The sequence below is a fragment of the Piliocolobus tephrosceles genome, chromosome 7, assembly GCF_002776525.5.
Source record: "Piliocolobus tephrosceles isolate RC106 chromosome 7, ASM277652v3, whole genome shotgun sequence".
Classification (NCBI taxonomy): Eukaryota; Metazoa; Chordata; class Mammalia; order Primates; family Cercopithecidae; genus Piliocolobus; species Piliocolobus tephrosceles.
In genome coordinates, this window is record NC_045440.1 from 107,441,858 (window position 1) to 107,454,816 (window position 12,959).

Sequence of the window (12,959 nt, forward strand, 5' to 3'; positions counted from 1 at the left end):
GATTATCAGGAAAAGAAGTGATTTGCTTGCAGTATCTTTTTTTTTTTTTTTTTTTTTTTTTAAACAGAGTTTCACTCTTGTTGCCAGGCTGGAGTGCAATGGTGCGATCTTGGCTCACTGCAACCTCCACCTCCTGGTTCAAGCGATTTTCCTGCCTCAGCCTACCAAGTAGCTGGGATTATAGGCACCCGCCACCACGCCTGGGTAATTTTTGTATTTTTAGTAGAGATGGAGTTTCACCATGTTGGCCAGGATGGTCTCAAACTCCTGACCTCAGGTGATCCGCCCGCCTCAGCCTCCCAAAGTGCTAGAATTATAGGCATGAGCTACGGCAGCCGACCCTACTTGCAATATTTTTATCTTAATTGACATCAGTATAGATAACTGGGAAATGTAATATTTATCATATTAATATCTTTCATGTGAACATAAAATATATGAATCCTATGCATTATTTTAAACCCAAGCTTTTATGAATAATTTTTAGAGTAAATCAGTTAATATCTTCCTCCTGTAGAATGTGGATTAGAAATTTTTAGGCCTTAAAGTTAATAAAATATTTTGATTGTAAATCAAGGATACATGAGCGTGGATAATCTGTTGTTTATCTTTTCAATAAGCAATCTGATCCCAGATAAGAATATTATGATCTTTAATAATTCGGTAATATTAAATATTGAAAAGAAAGCTTTAAGCAATTGAATTTTATAATTTTTACTTTCTGAGTTTATCTTTCCTTATAGTAATTAGAAATGTTTATAAGAGCATATTTCCACATAAAATAGTTTAGGCTGATATTTTATTTACCACACAAAAGTAGTGGGAGAGCTACCTTAAATTAGAAGTTCTTCAGGCTTAATGAATGTTTTGGAATTGATACCATTTTGCATATTCTCCAAAATTAGTCTTAGAAACTAATCTTGGACTGACATAGTTCAGAATTTATTTACTTGGACATATAACATTAAAATGATTATGAGCTTTGATTTGTTATTTTCTAAGTGTAAGTTATGCTACATCTAGGAAAATCTTGAATTGACACAGCTATTATTATTGTAACTGAAACCATAACGTGCTGTTATCTTGTATCTTATATGGAAAATAACTTTTTTTTTCAACTAAACCCTTTGCTGATATACTGTATGATTTTACAGTATTTTTGAAAGCTGAAAATATCCAGAGTAACAAATTGTTAATATTTTAATATTTAAACTATAATATTTTAATGTGTACATAAGCCCCTAGATTTGGCATTATTTGATTTAATTAATGTATTAACCTTTAAATCTTTTCTAACATGGACATTTCCATACTGTGTTCTTTATGGAATTTATAATTATAGTGTAAGTAGGGGTTTTTTTGCTTAATTTTACCTCTGAAATTATCTTTAGGAAAAGTAAATATTCAATTAAGTGTTTTGTTAGTGAATTTTATACCGTAAAATTTTTTTCTTGAGTATTTTGATATTTTGTACTTTTGTTTCTTTTTATTCTTGAATGTTTAAGATTTCTTGAAAGTAGGAAAAATTTATTTTAGTCTAAAGCAGTATTCCAAATCAGTCTTCTTATTAAGTTCTAGTTTAAGCCATCCAGTCTGGAAAAGGGAATCGGGGTTCTGTTCTTAGTCATTATCAGCAGCTTGATAATTTCTGATAATTTCTGAATTGTTGTAAAATAAACATATTTTATTCTTAATGGAAAAAAATGATGCAAGACAAACATGTTTTATATGACAAATCAAGTGGTAGAATTTGGAATTAAATACTACTAATATCTTAAGAAGTAAATAACACATTCTTTCATAGTAACCATGAAGTGAAATTTCATGATTTATGAAGTTAATTGCTCATTTGAAATTAGTTCAGTTTTCTTTGCATATACAGATAAGTTTGTAATACCAAGACTGTTTTTCAGTAACCATCCTTCTTATGATAAACAGCATGCTATAGTTTGGAAATAAAATGTATTTTATTTTATTTTATTTTTATTTTTGAGACGGGCTCTCACTCTGTCGCCCAAGCTGGAGTTTAGTGGCACAACCCCGGCTCACTGCAAGCTCCACCTCCTGGGTTCATGGCATTCTCCTGCCTCAGCCTCCCATGTAGCTGGGACTACAGGCGCCCGCCACCACGCCTGGCTAATTTTTTTGTATTTTTAATAGAGACAGGTTTTCACCATGTTAGCCAGGATGGTCTCGATCTCCTGACTTCGTGATCCTCCCACCTCAGTCTCCCAAAGTGCTGGGATTATAGGCGTGAGCCACAGTGCCCAGCCTGGAAATAAATTATTTTAAACTCCCTCAGTACATACTCTCTTTTTTTCTGCATTTAAAAATGTATTACATGTTGGATTTCAAAGACAAAATCAAAGAAAAACAGCACTGCCCAAAATAGGAAGGCATTTAAAAGATAAGCTTTTTAGGCCAGGCACAATGGCTCATTCCTGTAATCCCAGCACTTCAGGAGGCCAAGGCGGGCAGATCATGAGGTCAGGAGTTTGAGACCAGACTGACCAACATGGTGAAGCCCTGTCTCTACTAAAAATACAAAAATTATCTGGGTGTGGTGGCATGCACCTGTAATCCCAGCTACTCAGGAGGCTGAGGCAGGAGAATCACTTGAACCTGGGAGGCAAAGGTTGCAGTGAGCCAAGATCATGCCACTGCAGTCTACCCTGGGTGACAAAGTGAGACTCCTTCTAAAAAAAAAAAAATAATAAATAAATAAATAAATAAATAAATAAATAAATAACCTCTTTATGTAACTTTAGTGAATTTTTAAAAATAGCAAAGTATTTGAAAACAGTGCACATAATTTAATAGATGACCATTTAATAGGTTGAAATTATTGTAAATGTTCAGTAATTTTATGGTTGTAGACAAAATTATTGGAAATAATTAGTTTAGAAATGATTACTTCACATCATTTGGATTGAGAAATTTTTCAAAAATGTGGTTTTGTCACTGTGGAGATGTTCTAGTTTGTCATCTGTAAACTTGGTAAGCATTTAGTTTTTATAGGAGACTTCTATTCTGACCTTTGTATCACTGAGACCCTCTTACTAGGTTCTTACTTAGGCTTCTTTTTTGAAAGGTATCTCTCCTTCCCCCAAAGGAAACATTCTAAGACTCAGCGAGCCCTCACACTATGGTTAGCTTCTAATTATGTTCGAATTCTAATATACACTTAGAATCTTCATGCTTCTGTTTCATTGTGTCAGGAACCTTGTTAACATAATGCTTGTTTCTATGAGACATAGACATATTTTGTTCAACTACAATTAAATCTGGTAACAGTACCAAATGTATGCCTGTTGTAAATGGTGGTAAGTGAGAACATTAGCCAATCAACAGAATTTCAGATAGATATCAAATACCCGTGGTGCAAACTGCATTTGTGGATAAAGAGGCCCCATGTGTTTGTCTTTTTTAAATTGATTGTAGATGATCATTTCTATTTGAACGTGAGATATGTGTTCAGTTGAAACATAACAATAGTTAAAACAGTATTACATTGGCAAGGGAAGAATTCTTAGTTTGCACAAAATTTTCATAAAAGCTCACATCATATTCTCATGAGCTTACTATATTACCAAATATGCTTGATGAAAATGATTTTATACATGCATTAATATCTATATATGCAGATATGTAGATATACAGTCATGTGTCACATAATGATGGTTTAGTCAAGGATGGATGCCTATATGACAGTGGTCCCATAAGATTATAATATTGTATTTTTACTGTATCTTTTCTATGTTTGGATATACAAAATATAATTGTGTCACAGTTGCCTAAAGTATTGAATAGAATAACATGCTGTACAGGTTTGTAGCCTAGGCAACACAGGACTATATCATAGCCTGGGTGTGTAGTAGGCTATACCATGTAGGTTTGTATAAGCACACTATATGATACACAATAATGAAATCACACCCATCTTGCTTTTTATATTAAATAGTTTGCAACTTGATGGTATCTTAAATTTTAAAATATTTGTTGTAAAATAATTTACCATAAGTGATGAAATGGTGCTTATGAGTTTATTCAGTATAATTTATGTGTCTTTTATTTCATTGTAATTTATGAAAATATTTTATTTTGTATGATGGAATGAACAAAAAACACTGTACTTGTTTTTGTTTTTACAAATAAATTCTTTATATTTTCTAAAACAAAGATCCAGCCATAATTGTGATAGTACCTGGGCACCTAGAAGAGGGAATACTGTTACTATCCTTAATCAGTCTTAACTGGTTATTGATTAGATGAAAAGTTGAGTTTATTAGTTATAGAAGAGTCTGGTAACTGGTTATTGGATAAATGAAAAAGAAAGAGTTCTCATTAGAACCCTTCATTAACTACACTAAAAAGTAAAATATTTGACTGTGGCATGGTAATGAGAAATATGGGAGAAGTAGAGGGGATACTCTTAGCTTCTTTCAAGGTTCACCGAAGTCTGCTAGTCATTATAATACTATATGCAAAATAAGTACTTGTTGCATATTATAATTTGCCTAAGACATGGCTGCTTAAGTAAGGTAGTTGACTATATGTTTCTCTTTTAAAATGAGGCTGTTTAAATGCAATAGTACATAATAAAACTATAACCACAGGAAATCCAAAAAACCAAAAATATTTTAAATGTATACGATACAACTATATTTATATATTGAGATTTTATGTATTACATTAATTTTTATTTGCTAAAGTTATATTTTTATGTAAGCTTAGTTATGGACTCATTAATGGATCATATTCAGATAAACTATGGCAAATGACTTAATTGATACTTTTAGTAGTGAAATCATTTTCAAAATATTTCATTTTCATCCCCTTATTAGTCATATACATTTTGTACTTCCTGAAAAAATGTTTTTTATTGACTCTAAGATAAGTTTTGCCGTATTCCTTACAAGAATGAAAGCATTGGTGAATTACCTGACAGTTGCAGAATGTGCCACTTTGAAAAAAATGTTTCTAATTAAATACTGTATAATAAAATGTCCAGTTCAGGCATCACCATAAGAGAATTATTTTTTCTTCTTTGATTTTGTATTTTACATGTTTTTATTGGGTCATATAGTATCTAGTACAAAGAAAATTGACCTGGTAATCAGGAGACCCCTGTTCTATTTCTGGCTCTGCAACTGAACTTGTTTTTTATCATTGGGTAAGTCACTGGAACTATGTGTGCCTCTGTTACTCACTAAAATTAATTAATGAGTGAATTGAGAGTAATTTTTCATATTTGGATCCATGTAATATGAAAACTATTGGATTGATAACACATAAAGTAATCCAAAATATAGGAAAATACTAGATGAAGAAAGAAGCTTCATTTATTTGTGTAGTTTTTATACTTTCTGCAAACAATAAAATCGTTTCTTAGAGATGGAATATATGGAAACCATTATTTCATCCACTTCATACCAATTTCATTTTAACATGTGAGGAAACTCTTTTAGTAGTGTGGAAAATGTGTATCTAGGGAAATTTTGAGTATAAAAACACAATGCAACATATGAAAGTCGGCATTAGCCTAGGTTATTAATAAACTGTGATTGTCCTACCTTATTCTTTGAGAAGCAGGTGGATTGATGATGGAAACAAAAATATAGCATGTATCATTTTAATGTGTATTAGTACATTTCAGAAGAATATGAAGATTTTTTTTCTAGTGGTTAATCCTGTTAGCAGTATGGTTTGTAATTTGTGATTAGATTTAATGTTTTATTTTCAACAGGTGAAAAAATGTGTTCATATAATAATAAAAATGATATTAAATTTCAAAATGTCATTTCTTTTCCAGTTTTCTGTAATTCATACTAAGATTTCCGGCTTTTTCTAAGAAAAATTATTTTGGTCATCTTAGCTAGTACTAATGGACTTAGTCTAATGGAAGGTTTTTATTTTATCACTATTCATATAAAGAGATAAATTTGTTTTAGGAAATCATTCTTTAAAGAGCTATAATTTTAATATGTTGATATTGCAAGTATATTTTGATGCAATATGCTTTGCTGTATACATCACTCAAAAAGAATGATGAAACTATTGCAGAACTTAAATGTGGTGTTTGATTTTAGAATTTGTAGTAGCTGATTCAAAGTTAAGTGTGTAAATTAAAATAGAAAATTTTGGTTTTGTGGCATATTGTTCATCTGTGTCAATCATATTCAGTCACTAATATCTTTGGAAGAAATTTTTTCTTAGAATGCTGATTTTAACAGACATTTTTGTGTTTTGAAGTCACTGTGTAAAATGTTATTTGAACTTCTTCACTAGCACTGGGGGAAAAAGTATTTCCAAAACATGTGTAATATCTGTTATAGTTGATGGATTTGGATGGATACATTTTAGCGTAAATTTTAATAATCTATAAAGTGGCGTTTGTAAGAATCTGTTGAATAAATAGGATTAAAAGGGAATATGATCAAAGAAAATTTGTCTACATTGAAGTTTAGTTTGGATTTTTAATGCTGAAATGAAGCCATATATTTCAACTACTCTTCTAATAAAGACTTGTACTATAATTATTACTTCATAAATTTTTATGATATTTTGCTGTATTGAAATAATTCAATTAAATATTGGCCTGATGACCATTCTTTGTTTTTGTGTGCACACTGGTTTTCTGGGGAAGCATAAAAGGAATAGAAATCTGTTGAAACTATTTTTATTGCTCTCTTTGGTGATGACTCAATTAAATCTTTTCTTCAGACAATTAAAAGTTCGAAAGCATTGTAACAGACTTTAAATTAACTCAGTAATGTCTTGAACAATGTGATCATACAACTAACACTGTTTTTACTAATGGTATCTTTCTTCAGCATTGGTGTTCAGGATTTGCTGTACGTAAATAATTGTAAACTTTTGGATCCTCTTTATTTCTACACTAACTTTATTTTTCTGAATCTGCTAACCTATAGTAGCAAAATCAACTTGCCATTAGTTCTTATGTATTTTTTTGTGGAATGCATTTGATTATATCTTCCCTAAAACTGTACACAGGATTCTTTCTCAAAATGATTTGAGGCCCTTTCCATCAGTGTCACTTTTTACCTTTTGAGTACATCCACTCACTCCCATCTCCTTTGTCTATGTCTGTCCATTACACGATGTGATCACAGAAGAACTGGACTCTACAAGGAGAAGATATGCAGGTCTGTCTCTTCCGCTTTTTTTGTTATTATTTTATTTATCTAACTTGTCCTAGAAATGTTTAATCATTTTTTATTCATTTCATAATTTTTCATTCCTTTGTAATATAACAAAATATTAAATCTTATGAGCATTTTAATTTAGGCATTTGTATATTCAACTATCAACAGCAACTGCTCAAATTAGATGGATAAAAGTAAAATAATTAATTTTTTTAATATGTATATATGTAATTTTTCCATAAACTGAATAACTAAAGGCAAATGGAATGTGTGTGTATGTGTTTGCTTAGGTACACACACATACACAGATATATGTTTGGTTTCAAGCATTTTAGACTTAAAACTAGTTTTCAGTTTTTTAAAATAATTTCAAAAGTATTTAATTTCTAACATGAGTTCATCAGTGTTCTACACTGTGGAGAATACCAAAGACCTAATACCCTAAAAAAGCTATCAATATCACTGAAGAGTTAAGAGATGTGGATAACATGCTCTGTTTATGTGTCAGTGCAGCTTATTCTGACAATATATTCTACAGAGATATAAACTGAAATAAAGCTTATTTCAACTAGACAGTCAGAAAAAGTGTCTTGGAAGAGGTAACACTTGAGCTGAAACTTGAACATTCATTAAACAAATTTGGTACTGTTCTAGGTGCTGGAAGTAAGAGGAGACACACAATAGCTCCCTATCCTTGCAGGTGTTTCCTAGTGTGAGTGTATGTATGTGTGTGTGTATATATATCCTTGCAGGTGTTTCCTAGTGTGAGTGTATGTATGTGTTTGTGTATATATATATAATGTATGTACATATATATACACATATATATAATATATAATGGAATCAGAAAAGATGGTATGATTCCTTTCCCTGGGAAGGATAGATATTAGTTCAAGAAAGACTTCGTAGAAGAATTTGGTTGAATATTAAAAGCTAGAACACTGTTAGCCTCTTGTGTAGAGAGCATTTCAGGCAGAGGAAACAGTATGGCCAATAGCTTCACACAAGTTTTGGCAAAAGTCGGCAGAGACCAGATTTATAAAGATTATGTAAGTTACTGAAACATATAAAGCAACAGAATAGGTAGATATTTGTTTCTAAAAGATTACTTTGCCAGTTATGTAGAAGATGGACTGCAGCAATATAAGCAGAAAGATCATATATGGGGATAGTGTAACGAATCAGTTAAGAAATAATAATGGTCTGAATTAAGGTATCAGTAGAGGCAATCAATACATGAGAAGTTATATAAAGATATAGAACCTACAATTCCTGGTCACTGATCAGACTGGATATTATTGATGCAGGAAGAAGAGGAATAGGATGATTTCAGGTGACTGAAATGTTTGGTGGTACATTTTATTAGGATAGGGAATATATGTTATACAAGTTTCAGGGGAAAGATAGAATTCACTTTTAGAAATATTCACATATAAATATCTTCTAGAGGTGATTGGTTGTCTGGAATTCAGGAGAGAAGTCTGTGCTAAGAGACATAGACTAGGGTAGCATATCAGCATTCAAGTGATGCCATTGGAATTAATGGAATTGTCAGTAGCATATGAAGAGTAACAGAGACCAGAATCAAAATTTGGGGATCACTAGCACTTATTTACATTTAAGGAATGGATGAAAGAACAAAAGCCAGAAAACTGTATTGAAAATGATTAAAGACAGTAGGATATTCATGAAAGAAGAGAGTTTAAAAAAATCTATGATAGAAGGGAATCTTAAGAAAGGGGTATAAGCAGCGGAAACAAATTCTAGAGAAGACAAATATGTTGTTAAATGGTAGAACTAGTCAATAATGATCTTTGCCTTATTGATTCAGTAAAGTTGTGGGTAGAAACCAAATAGAAGGGAAAGGAGAAGAAAAAGAAAAAAATGAAGGTAATTAATATAAAATAGGCTTCTTGATGGCTTGGGGAAATTTTGACTTATTCTCAAATGGTTCAGGAAAAAAACGTTAATACTTAGAACAAATGATAATGCAAATAGGCCAAAATGCTAACTTGGTGAATCTGAGGGAAGAGTATATGGGAGTTCTTTGTACTATCGCAACTTTCTGTACATGTAAAATTGTCTCAAAATTAAAATATGTCCCCCCCCAAAAAAAAAGAATACCATGGGAAATGAGACAGGGAGCTCACCAAGGAGCTTCTGAAGAATGGTTATAGTTTAGCTGAGTGGAGACCCTAAATTTGTGATGGCATTGGTTCTCTAAGATTGTGTGATGATTGGCTCATTAGCACACTTTGAATGTAGTAATTAATCATTTGGATCACAGTTGGAACTTTGTGGGCAGTTATATAGAAAGTAGAGGAGAATAGGGATATTTAGGGTGGCTGGCAAGGGAAGTAGTTGAAGTAATGTTCAAATGGATTGGGAAGGATGTTGTGTTAAATCATGTTTTCATGTAAAATCATGCAGAATGTTTGATGAATTGGGAGAGAAGGTCTCAATGAAAGAAATGAAATGTATGGTGATTACTAAGGCAATAGAAGCAAACTAAGCAGGTTATTATGAGAGACAATTTAATTATCTTTAGAATTTTCAGATGTTGGACAATTCCAAATAATGTGAAGATATAATGTTTGTTTAGAGGAGTGAGTTTCCAAGATGGAGCATGGATTACAGTTTGGGAATGCAAATAAAGCAACAAATTTTGATGCTAGCATTTTTATACAGACATTGAAATTATTGAGGGCCTCAGCTTGATAGATATGTGAAGGAAATTGCCTGGAATATAGATGGTAGCAACAAGGAAGAATAATGGTATGAACATAAAAGACATAGACTTCACATAGATTAGAAAAGTAAACATGTGGAAGCAGCAATTCATACCAAGAAGAATGCTGATGCCATTTCCGAGCTTCTATAGTATATATGTAAGTTAAAGGATTTTGAGCGGCTTCCCCTCAGAATGTTTCTGAGGGAGATAGTATTCTTGAAGGGTCAACATTCCATTCATGATACGAAGGGAAATGAATGTTCTCTGATGAAGTTGAGGGATATATTGTATTTAAGTAAAAGGAACAGGGTTTTAAACCACAGTAGAAAAGATTAGGAGGTCTCTAAGCAATGCAGAAAGAATTAGAGAAAGAAGCTCAGGATAGTAGGGTTTTGACGTACCAACTGGAAAATGTTAAGAATGAGTGCTGGTTGGAAGGAATGAACCATGTAATTTAGTAGTAGCAAAACAAGGAGAATAATAAGGAATTTAAGCTTAGAGGGGGAAGAAAATTCAGAGGTACAACTTAAAGGTTGAGCAAAGGAATCTTTATGATATGCATAAAGGCAGAGGAAAAGGACTTGGTTGAGAGCATTTGAAGACTCCAAAGAGGAGAGGATTAATAATGGAAGCAACTTTTCTTACAAAAAAAAAAAAAAAAAATGGTATCTAGGATGTGTGTTGAATGTTTAAATTTATGGAGGCAAAAATGTTTTATTGTCTTCAAATATTAAGTTCTAAATTAATTATCATAGTTAACTAAACATAATTTGAAGTCTTTCTTAATATACACTTTTAAAATTGTAATGGTAGCTATAGATCTATAACACCCATTTTCCTCCTAGTATGATGAAGTTGAAGCCTGAGCTTCCTGGATTTCTGTTACAGACCCCTAATACTGTAAGGGAGACATGGTCTATATAACCAGCATTGTATTTGAGATTCTACAAACTCACATAAGCCTAAAGATAAATAAAGACTAATGCATTCTCTTCCAAAGTAAGAGTAAAGCGAGAATAATACAGAGGATAGGAAAACATTCAGAGGAAAAGGAAATCATTTTAGAAGAGGAAGCAGTAAATTTTGTGACAAGCAATTCAGAATGCATTTCACCTGTTTAATAAAACCAAACTAAAGTTAAGGCTTTTCAAAAACTGACTGTAGTATGTGGCCAATAAAAGGTAATATCTTTATTATTCTGTCACTCACATCTCTAATGAATATGCAGGTTGGTTATCTTTCTTTATAAATTTTAGCCCAAACTATGATGGAGAAATAATTTCACAAGTCCAATTACTTCACTAACATATTTGGTCAAAGTATATGTTTTATGTTTTAAACCACAATTATAAGACCTTCAATTGCATTACAAGGTCCAATTACAATCACTACATCATTCTACACAATAAATGGAGGAATTGATTACACATCTGAAAGCAGCAAAAAATGTTGACTTAGCACTTGCAAATCATAATGAAGTTTCTTTTAAATGAGAAGTAGCATGCTTTTCTTACTCATATGAAATTTCATATGACAATTTTTTAAAATCATTGTTAAGTCTAATACAAAATAATTTTTTAAAATACTATTTGTTAAGTTACATAAACCAACATCTTAAGTTTCAACTACAAAAATTTTTAGAATTACTTCCAGACCTGATTTAGAGCATCTGACAAGATTGGTGCTTGTATAATATACGTTTTACTCATAAGGAGATCTCAGCTTAAAAAATGTTTTGTCGGCTGTGTTTCTCACCAGTCTCTTAGATCAATTATTATTATTGTGATACTTATTTTTGTCATGATATTATGTTAATAATTAAGTTATTATTATAGTTGGATCTGTGCTACCTTAAGAGTTTGAGAAAATATGTTATAAATTACTATTTCAGACTGATCCATTTGTCTTCCAGATACTAATGTTAATTTGAAAAGCTTAACAATTCAAATGGAATAGATTTCAAACATTTCTTAATAAAAATACAGTTGGGAATAAGTAACATATATTTTATGTTGTAATTATAATGTTTAGTAAAATAATCACTTCCTGTTAGGGTTAGCTAAATGAAACTTCTAAAAATTAATACAATTACAGTACTCTTTTCTGTTTTGGTTCTCTGATTATTCTGAATGTTGCCCATTGATATGTATTATCTTAGTCCATTCAGACTGCTGTAACAAAATGTCATAAGCTAGGTGGCTTATAATGCACAAAAATTTATTTCTTACAGTTCTGGGGACTGGAAAGTCTAAGTAAGATCAAGGTGCCAACAAATTTAGTGTCTGGCTAGGGCCTGCTTTCTGGTTCATGGACCGCCATCTTTTTTTCTCTTTGTCTTAATATGGTGGAAGGGGCAATGGATCTCTCTTGGCCTCTTTCATTATGGCACAAATCCCACAACACCCACATGACCTAATTACCCGCCAAAGGCTCCATCTCCTAATATGCTCACTTTAGTGGTTAGGGTTTCAACATGAATTTTGAAGAGACTATAGCATGTATCATTTCAAACTTGTATATCAATTCTTGTCAGATTTGAGTGGCATATATGACATATTTTGAATGCTTTGTGCTTTTATATGGCATATTGTTGCACTTATGTCCTTAAAAGTAAAAAGAAGTAACATTCATTATAGTAGTAATTTAATATATGTGCATGTACAGACACATATAAATGCACATATAAGCTGTTTTTGAAATTTTCCAAAATCTTAATTATTATCAATTGTATTTCACATTCTATCCATTTTATAGATACTCTGTGTGCATTGATTACATCTTTTATTTGATTAACTCAGTATTATTTATGAAAGTCAAAGACGGAGATACTCAAGATGACTCAGTCATGAAAACCTTATATAACCCTAGTACCCTAAAATCTTGAAAATGCAAATCACTCACTCTATAAGGAGGCACAAAGTGTCAATGCTATGTTCAATACTGGGATAGATAGTTTAAATGTTCGTATATAGGAATATTTTATATAAGCTTAAGCTTAAATATTTTATTAAGTATTATGATACATCTAAAAAAGTCTCAAATGAAATATATATGTACATATA

The 12,959-nt window shown here is 31.5% G+C and overlaps 1 protein-coding gene across 22 annotated transcripts in view; it reads left to right on the forward strand.

The window, feature by feature from the left end:
* RIMS2 (regulating synaptic membrane exocytosis 2) overlaps positions 1-12,959 on the forward strand; it is a 775,110-nt gene that overhangs the window by 540,009 nt on the left and 222,142 nt on the right. Inside the window, exon 19 of one of the 22 annotated variants that reach the window (XM_031935897.1) lies at positions 7,134-7,166. The exons of the other annotated variants lie outside the window; for them this stretch is intronic. Coding sequence (XP_031791757.1) covers positions 7,134-7,166 — 33 coding nt within the window. The remainder of the gene's footprint in view (positions 1-7,133; positions 7,167-12,959) is intronic. 22 annotated transcript variants of the gene reach the window in all.